Source organism: Artibeus jamaicensis, unplaced genomic scaffold, assembly GCF_021234435.1.
Source record: "Artibeus jamaicensis isolate MK-2021 breed Jamaican fruit bat unplaced genomic scaffold, CSHL_Jam_final contig_3109, whole genome shotgun sequence".
Lineage (NCBI taxonomy): Eukaryota > Metazoa > Chordata > Mammalia > Chiroptera > Phyllostomidae > Artibeus > Artibeus jamaicensis.
In genome coordinates this window covers 1,146,633-1,155,531 of record NW_026521716.1, presented here as the reverse complement: position 1 = coordinate 1,155,531, position 8,899 = coordinate 1,146,633, and the positions used below count along the sequence as shown (strand labels likewise).

Genomic DNA, 8,899 nt, shown 5'->3' with positions numbered 1-8,899 from the left:
GGGGGCCGGGGGTCCCAGAGCTTGGGGGGCGGGCGCACTGTGGGCTGCGGGCCGCAGGTCTCCAGGCCCTGACGTTGATGATGGTTTCTCTCGTAAACCCCAAAATATCCCGAAACCATTTGACCCCAGATCACCTTTTGGTCACAGAAAGAACAGTCCCCAGGGGTGAGGACGAAGGAGGAGGAGGTACTGCCACCGAAAATACCGTTAAATGAGGAAGAACAGGTGGGCCCCTGATCGGCCAGCATCCTCTAATCCCGCCCCTTCTCCCTTCCTGACCAGGGGGCTTCGGTAAAGGGACCTCACTAAAGGGGTGGTAATGAAGAAGGCAACCACAGCTGCCAAATTTTACTGTTTTGTGGTGGTGGTGGGTTTAGAGAGAGAAGAAGGGAGGAAGAGAGAGGAACCGCGATGTGGAGGAGAAACGTCCAGCAGTGGCCTCGCACACAAGCCCAGGGATCAATCCTGCAACCCAGGTAGGTGCCCTGAGTGGGAATCGAACCTGTTGCCTTTCGGTTACAGGACAACGTTCCGACCCACTGAGGCTACACGGGCCTGGGCCAGCGAGCCAACTGTGGGAGAAGATGGGGGGCAGAAAGAAACTGACTCGGCAGAGTGGCTTCAGATCCCTGGTCCCACTGGCGGTGGCCGGGAGAGCCAGGGGGTGGGGGGCTTATTTACAGAGAAGGCTGCTCCAAAACCCCCTCTGGAACTGGGGTGAAGAGGCTGCCACTCGAGAGAACTAGGAGGAAGCTCTCGTGATGCGGTGGAAGCCCCAGACCCCCTTCCCAGCCCCCATCACTGGGAGGATGCCTCCATCTTGGAAGAATAGAAATTCATTCTTTGCAGAAGGCAATGGGGATGGGGTGGGGCAGGGCGGTTGAGAGCCTGGGTCTTGCCGGGACCAGCGTGACAGGTTCGGTGACCCTTCGCATCCTCCCCCCATCCAGCTCAGCCCCAGGACTACAGCCCCACCCGCAAGACGGGATCCAGCCCAAGAGGCAAGGTCTGAGAATTCAGACAGCAGGGGGTCCTCAAGAACCAGCCCAGACCACCCGCAGCGAAGCCAAGAGTGGTCAGCTCCACTCTCGAACGTCCACTGCGGCCCCAACAGGCCAGGGCCACCAACCGTCTGGAAGCAGCCTGCAACCTGGGCGGTAGGGGCCATGGCCACCACCAATGGCAGCCTGCAGGCCACAGAGGCTGTTCAAGGGAAAGAAAGTTCTAGCAATTCCGTCTGCGGCAAGAAGGTGCCACCAATACCCAGAGAGAACAGAGGTCACGGCCACAAGCCAGAGTAGGGTGCTGTCGAAAAGGGATGTTTGGAGGATGAAAAAAAGAGAAGGAGCCCCTAAATTTAAAAATAAAACAATCACAGCAGAGCTGCTACCCCCACAGAAGGTTAGAAGGTAAAGCTGAGAGAATGCCCCAGAGAGTAGAGGTACAGGAGGAAGAGTCGGGGGTAAAAACAAGGGGGATCGGGGAAGAAAGGCGAAGGGGGACGATAGGAGGGTCCCAAGTGCCGACAACGAGTGCCACGAGTGTGCGGGACCGAACCCGGAGGGGTCGGGGAGGAAACCGGCCAGGCCCGGGCTCCAGCCTGGAGAGGCCTGAGAAATACCCAGCGCAGGAAATAAACGCAGACCCTCACCAGCAGTTGCTCCGAAGTTCCAGCGCGCCTGACCCAGAGGGGAGGTTCTCCCTGCTCCCGGGGAGGAGAACCAGACCACCCTCCGAGGACTGGCGCTCTGTCCCTCCCCAGCAATACGGGACTCGGGGAAGCAACCCAGCGATGCCTTCGAACTTCTAGAGAAAAGTCCCGTGTACCAAAATCCCATGACTGGGGAAGTGTCGATCGGGAACGATGGTGCCATAAGATGGTTTGTGACAGGCAAGGTCTCAAATGTATTTGCCGAGTCACACTTTCTCAAGAAGCTACTGAGGCACGTGCTACCCCCATGCGAAAAGGGAGACGGAGACCAAGAAGGCCAGGGACACGGGGAGCAGTTCAGCACCACGGGGTGGTGGGGAGGGAGTCCCGGGGGGACTGCGGAGGGACCAGAGCACCGCCGGTCCAGGGGACAGCCAGCCATGTGACTCAAGAGGCCGTCCCACTGCCCCGTTCCACCCAGGGCAGAAGGTTGGGGTAGGGCTTTGGCTGCTTGGCTGACGCTGACCGGAGGCTGACGGGACATTCCACATCGACGTGCCCCCAAGAGCAGGAGGCCGTCAAGGGGAGCACAGGAGTTGACACAACCCAATGCTCGCTCCCTGGCCACCCTTCCATGGGCCCATCCCAAGGCCCGACCCCGTAGACTTCCCACCTCCGGGACTCACTCATGTCTTGGCCCACCGATGAGCTCGGAAGGGACTTCGCCAAACTCAGAGCAACAAGCCAGGCCCGGACCCGGGGCTTCCCCTCAGCTCGCTTTACATTTTGTACTTTCCCGGGAGCCTTCGATTATCAGTGGCAGCACTGGGTCCTTCCTCGTCCACATTTGGTGTGTGCCGCCTACTTCATTTTTCAGAATAAACCACGTGTGGCAGAGAGGCTGTGGCGGAGTTGGCCTGGTGGTCGCCAGCTGCACCCTTTTCCTCCCGGGCACCCAGCTTGACATGGCCTGGCCCCCATGCAGGGAGGTCAGGTACAGGACCTCGGCCACCTCCGGGCCTGGCCAGGAAAGCCCCTGTGCCACCTGCCCCCCCTTCTCTCTGCTCATCCTCCGCCAGCCCCATGCAGGGCACCGAATGGAGGGCTCCGATGCTCCAGGGGATGGACACCCACTGGGAGGAGGAGCCGGGGTCCCCGAGTGACCCCACAGAGCAAAGCCTCGACCCAAGCTGCACCACACTGTCACCAACAAGAAACATCGGTCCCTCTGCCCTGCTCAGTAAGGGATGTTTGCATCGGCGGTAACCTGGGAAGGAAAAATCTAGAACCCCCTGGCACGCGCAGCTCCTGGTGTGGAGTGGATCTGCGTGCGTCCTCGCAGACCAGAGCTGATTAGTCAGCGTTTGCTGAGTAAACCAGGGAGCAAATGGGACTGAGCTCTGGGCGAGGTCCCGTCTGCACGGTCTCTGCCGGGGGCCTCACGAAGCACACATGGGCGGTGCGTCCGGGTCGGGGGGGCACTCCCGTTGTTCTTGGGACACAGTTGTTTTGCATAAACACACAGGGAACCTGCAGCTCTCCCACCGTGCACGTGCCGTGCACAAGAACACAGGCGGCGCACGGCTCCCCGGACAGATGTTCACTCGCCGGCGGTGAGAGCTCGTTTTCCCTGCAGCGCAGGGTCCCACCCCTGGCCTCTGCCTCCCCGCACCCTGCTCTCCGCACCCGCCTGCCCCCCCCCTGCAACCCCACGCCCCCACCCCACCCCCGGAACCAGGCCTCTGGCCCTGCCTGCCCTGGGAAAGCCCCCAGCACGGACACAAACATCCTCTGCGGCCTTCAAAGCCAAGTTCAGACGTCACCAGTGCAGAGTCCCGCCCCAGGGCTCTGACTCCGTGCACCCAGGGCCTCGGGCCCACCACAGCCCAACGCCCGCCTGGCACCTGAAGGGTGTGGGCGTGTTGCTCCCAGGCCAGGGGACGGTAGCAACGTTTGTTCGTGAGGAGTCCACAAAATGACTCGTGGCCCGTCCTTGCGAAGGTGGCGGACCCGCCCTCGCTGGTGTGACTCCATTGGTTGGAGCTTCGTCCCACGCCCCAGAGAGTTGTGGGTTCATTCCCCGGTTCAGGCACGCACGGGAGGCAACCAATCAACGTTCCCTCTCACGCTGACACTTCTCCCCTCCTTCCTCGCTCTAAAATCAATCAACGTATTTGAAAAGACAGTTCTTTTTCAAAAGGAAAGGAGATGGACCCATCTGGTTCTTCAATAGGCTTGTCTCTGCTTTTCCAAACCAGACCCCCCAGTATAATAAACAAATCGGTGGGTGCAGCCGCCTGGTCCGCCGTCGGGTGGGAGGAGCTCGGGTCCGCCCCGTGACAGGGCTGCGGGCCGAGGCTGGGCCGAGGTGGGGGCCCGCCCCTCCCCCAGGGGAACCTGCACACCTGCGCCTCGTTCCCCATGCCTTTCCCTGTGCGAACAGACACATTTTGGTACCAGGAGGTCCGCCGAGGACCCTGAACTGGCCCTGAGCAGTCCGCCTCCGGGTTCTTGTTCCTGACATTCCACTACTCCCCCCGTCCGCCCATCAGTCCCCCACGTCCCCTCCTCCAGGCAGCCTTCCCAACCCTTTCCCCGGACGTATCGCTGGCCCTCTGGGCCTCTGTTACACCCTTCAGGATGTGGGCATCATTTCCGTGCCCTCCATGGTCCCCGCTGACCCGGGAGCTGTTGGAGGCGGGGACTGTCCCATCCCTGCATCTGCATGGACAGCAGCGTGGGGCACGCACGGCACCGTCACCAGCAGGGACGGGGGGGGGCCTGGGTGGGACCCCAGTCTCCGGGTCTCCCGTCACCGCATCAAACTGCAGTGACCCCTCAGCAGATGCAGCAGCTGCGATAGGAGCTGAGCTACCACCACCTGATGTAACTCTTCCCACTTTCAGACCCAGTGACTCCTCCCTGCAGCAGGGGGCGCTGCTCCTGGGGGCTCGGTCCTCGGGCCAAGCAAGAGAAGAGAGGGTGCAGGGGGCCCGGCCCCTGGGCCTGCCCCTCCAGGGTGTCTGGTCTTGGAATGCCAGGCACATGCCCTCAGAGGTGGCCAGACAGAAGGTGGCATAGGTCCCATCGCAGGGGGATGAGGACAGGGCCAAGAGCTATTTTTCAGCCCCCCAGCCTTTCCCCCAGACACACAGACTGGCCTGGGGGCAGGGGCCCTGCGGTCCTGCCCCAGCCTTGCTGTGTCCTTCTCCAAGGGCAGGGGGTGGGGCAGGAGAAGGCTGCGTGACCCCTTGGTGTTGGGGGGCATGGGGTGCCCACGATGAGATGGGTGTACAGAACAGGGGACCTCCCCACCCTTTGCCCTCATCCCCCCAACTCCACGCACCCCTGCCCCCAAACACACAAGGGCACGGCCGGCCCCCCCAACCTCCTCCCGGACCCTCATCCACAGAGCCTCGCTCACTGCACCTTTTCAACATGTGCCATTCGATTGGTTTCTTTATTTCTTTCTTTAAAAATAGCACATTATAGAAATCAGCAGAAACCCCACAAAAGCAGATGTGGGAGGATAGCACAGTGTGGGCAGCTTGCCGCCTGTCACGAAGGACACGCAGGCGGTGGGCAGAGCCCTGCGCACTTGTGGGAAGCACCGGGAGAGCTCTGGAGGAGACAGGAGCCGCGGGTGCCCCAGGCTGCGCCTGGCGGGGGGGGGGGGGGGAGGGGCGCAGACTGGCTTCCCGCGGGGTGCCCTTCTGTGGTTGCCAAGGAAGCAGGGCAGGAGCGGGAGGGTGCGGAAGTCAGGGACGTCCCCAAGGCCACCCTCATGTCTGAGCCGGGCTGTGGGTTCGGGGGCCCCAAGGCCGCCCTCGGTCTCTACCAGGCCCAAGGAGCACTCTGAGCCCTCGGGTGGCTGCTACACTCAGTCGTGGTCTATTGCACAGAACCCGGGTTGAAATCACACACGGAGCATTGTCACCGGGGAAGTGGCGGAGCCTCGGTGTCCAGTCTCCATCGGGCTCCTTTCCCCAGACTTGGCCGAGCACCCACGTGCGTGGCCTCTGGTCTCCAGACCCCCAGATGCAGGGCCCATCACTGGTCACGCCGTTAGACAGCAGTGGCCCAAGGTCCCGAGGTCCCAGGGACACGGAACATGTGGATGGGGCGGGCCAAGAGCTGCGCTCCCAGGGCCAAGGTGGCAGCGTGGCAGTTTCTCCTGCGGGTCACCGGGCATCAAGGTGGCAAGCGAGAGAGGCAGCCGTGGTGGGGTCTGTCCTTGAGGATCAGGCTCCACCCTCTGCTGCAACGGGCACCCCCTTCCCGGGGACCAGCTCCACGTGGGCTCATCACCGGCTCCCCAGCCAGGAGCTCCTGCCCCAAGTAACCTCATCCCAGGGGTCGGCTCTGGGGGAAACCGAGGCAGCTGTCTGCTCTTAATCTTATCCCTCCGGGTTGCAGGAGGAGACAGGGACTCAGGGTGGCCCTGGGTGGCAGGGCCGGCTGAGAGGTTGCCACCTCTGCCCTTGTGCGCCCCCCCCCCCCGCCCCATGGCTCACTCCCCCACCCTCTGCAAACATAAAGGCCTGGAAGACCCTTTATAAAGGGCTGGAAGCCCAGAAAGTCTCAAAGCAAGGCCCACCCCCCCAGATCACTCGCTCCAACAGGGAGCCCCAGAGCTTGGGAACAGACTGGCAGTGGTGACCGGTCTGTCCCCAGACGTGGGAAGCGAAACGTGACCAGCACAACCTTCGCCAGTCTGCGTGGGGCATAGCCCCCCTCTGCCCTGGGGGTGAAATGCTGGGGCCCTAGTCCTCCTTGGGTTTGCAGGGCTGGCGCCGGGCCAGCCTGTAATCAACGTAGGTCCCCAGGCAGGACCACAGGAGGAAGCGTGCTAGCAAGATGATGACCAGCAGGACCAGGAGGGGGTCGGGGCCCGAGCTTCCCCCAAACCAGGAGTCCATGCCGCACGCGAGGGTGGGCGGCCTGAAGTGCAGCAGCGCTGTGGTGTGGTCCGGACCGCAGGGGGGCCCTGGGTTCCAGGCCAGGCTGTACCAAGTGCCCACAGTGCGGCCAGGGGCCTGGGCTGGGTGCTCAGGACAGCTGGCGGCCCCGAGGCCCACGCCCACCCTCAGGAATGGCCCTGTCCTCCCTGCAGCCCCTCCAGGCTCCAGTCCAGGGCCTCCCCGGCAGGCGAGAGGACAGATCGGGGACGGCTAGCGGCCGCCTTGGTCAAGAGGCCCGTGCGCCATTCATCCAGAATGAACCGCTCTCCGGGCCGACAATGGCCGCATTGTGGGGAGGCCCAGGGCGGGCGGCTGCTGGCCCCCCTCTGCCTGCTCCCCCTGCGCGCCGGCGCTGACGTAATCTGCAAACGTCTCCGGCGGCAGCTGCTGGGCGAAGCTGGCCACCTTCTCCGGCTCTTTCAGCCGCCCACGCCCGCGCTTCCGGCCCCGCGAGACAATCGGGCCCTTTCTCTGCCCAATTAGCTATCACTCGGGAGGCCGGCGCTGTCCAGCGGCTGTGGTCCTCACAGCAGCAGCAGCCGCAGCAGCAGGCCCAGGACGGGGCGGGGGCAGGGAGGCCCGGGGAGCTGGGGCCGCGGCGGGGACGCCGGCAGAGAGCTGTGGGAATGCAAAGGGGAGAGAGAGGGGAGAAGGTGAGGACAGGCCCCTGGGGCCCAGAGAGGCCCGGGACGCGGCTCGATTAGCACAGGGGCCGAGACAAAGCAGAATGGGGGTCCCAGCACCACCTCCCTGCCCACCCGCGCCAGCAGACCTATGGCCTGAGCTGAACGAGACAGTTCTGTGGGGTCCCCTCACATCCCTCACAGTGACCCTTGTCCCCAGCCACGTCCCACTGCAGACTCCCCAAGTGACCTTGGGCAAGTGGCTGAACCTCTCGGGGCTACGGACTCCTCGTCAGAAAGGGAGGCAAGCGACAGGTGCCTGCTTGGAGGCCGTGGAGAGGACCAGGGGCAGGTGCCGCACAGGGGGTGGCCCCGTGTCTGGACCTGAACCTCTGCCCCCTCTCCTCCCCCAAAAGGGGCCCTGAGATGGGCCTGCCCAGCTTTCTCTGCCCGACACACACGTGTGAGCACACACGTGTGCACACGCACCTGTGCCTCCACAGACTCAGTCCACCACCAAGCTCTCTCTCCGTGGGTGAAGACACGGCCTGGGCCCCTCCTCTAACCTCAGCCCTGGGGCCCCTGAACACAGAGGGACCCCCTAGGAGGAGCGGGATGTCTGGATGCCCGGTCCTGGGGGTCCAACCACCTTCTCAGTGGGGAAGTGGTCCGACCCCACTCCCCGAGCCAGAGAGCTCGGGGCCCCCCAGGGCCGAGGGATGCCTGGAGCCAGCTCAGGCTCCTCCACCCACAACATGACCACGCACTCCCACCCAGCCTTCCTGGGGGGCTCCAGGAGTCAGTGCAAAGGTTTCGGCAGTGAGCAAACCTGGAGGTGAGCAGCGGAGCCGGAGGACACGCTCCCCTGATGACAGTGCCAGCAAACCCCAGACCTGCGCTGAGCGCCCTGCGGCCCCCAGGGGTCAGAGGCCCCCTGGGAAGCGTGCTGGGCCCTGCTTTGCTCTCTGGGTGGCAGCTGGACACAGGGAGGCCCCAGCCATGGACCTGGCCCAGGGGTCCAGCGCATGAATGGAACGAGTCTCTCAGGGAACATGTCACTTCCCCTGGGTTTACCTGCCGTGCGCAGAGGGTTGAAGACCACTTCAAACTCGCAGGAGAACTTAGATGGTGGGGTCCCAATGTGGTGTTGGTCACCACAGGGGGCTTTGGCGAGGATGCGGCTGCTGGCGGCGCTTCCAGAACCATGCAGAGACCCCTCCGCAGGTTCACCGGTTCCCTCCCCGGAGATGCCACCAGCCCGCAGAGGGAAGGTCCCCGGGAAAGCAGCGGTGAGCTGGGGAGCAGGAAGAGGCGGAGTCCCAGGCAGTGTCCCAGTCACCTGCGCAGGCAGGGTCTCGGGTGGGCGTCCTGGGGGCGCCGCGGCACCAGGCAAACGCACAGCAGAGCCCTGTTCCCAGCCTCTGACCCCGCAGGTGGGGACAAGGTGGCCCTGGATAAATCTGTTTGCCGAGCGCAGGAAGTCAACAACGCCCCATCACGTGACATCAGGCAAGGAAACTCAGGGTCACGGTGCCCCCCCTTCCTGCTCAGACGTCCCCGGCCCCAGGACTCCGCGAGGCCAAGGTCAGCAAGCCCTTCAGGAAAGGCAGCGAACGGCTCTCCTGCCCTGGACAAGGTCAGGGCTGTTCCCAGGGCTGCCTTCT

The 8,899-nt window shown here is 63.7% G+C and overlaps 1 protein-coding gene across 1 annotated transcript; it reads right to left on the bottom strand.

Annotated features, from left to right (window-relative positions):
* Nucleotides 1-6,173: 6,173 nt before the first annotated feature.
* On the bottom strand, nt 6,174-8,673 carry SMIM38 (small integral membrane protein 38). The gene is made up of 2 exons (XM_037135450.2): nt 8,310-8,673; nt 6,174-7,230 (listed from the first exon to the last, which is right to left on the bottom strand). The coding sequence occupies exon 2, from the start codon at nt 6,568-6,570 to the stop codon at nt 6,415-6,417; it is 156 nt and encodes a 51-aa protein (XP_036991345.2). The 5' UTR covers nt 6,571-7,230; nt 8,310-8,673; the 3' UTR covers nt 6,174-6,414.
* Between the last annotated feature and the right edge of the window lie 226 nt (nt 8,674-8,899).

Coding starts and splice junctions, on each gene's coding strand:
- SMIM38 (XM_037135450.2), bottom strand. CDS start 6,570: ATGGACTCCTGGTTTGGGGGAAGCTCGGGCCCCGACCCCCTCCTGGTC.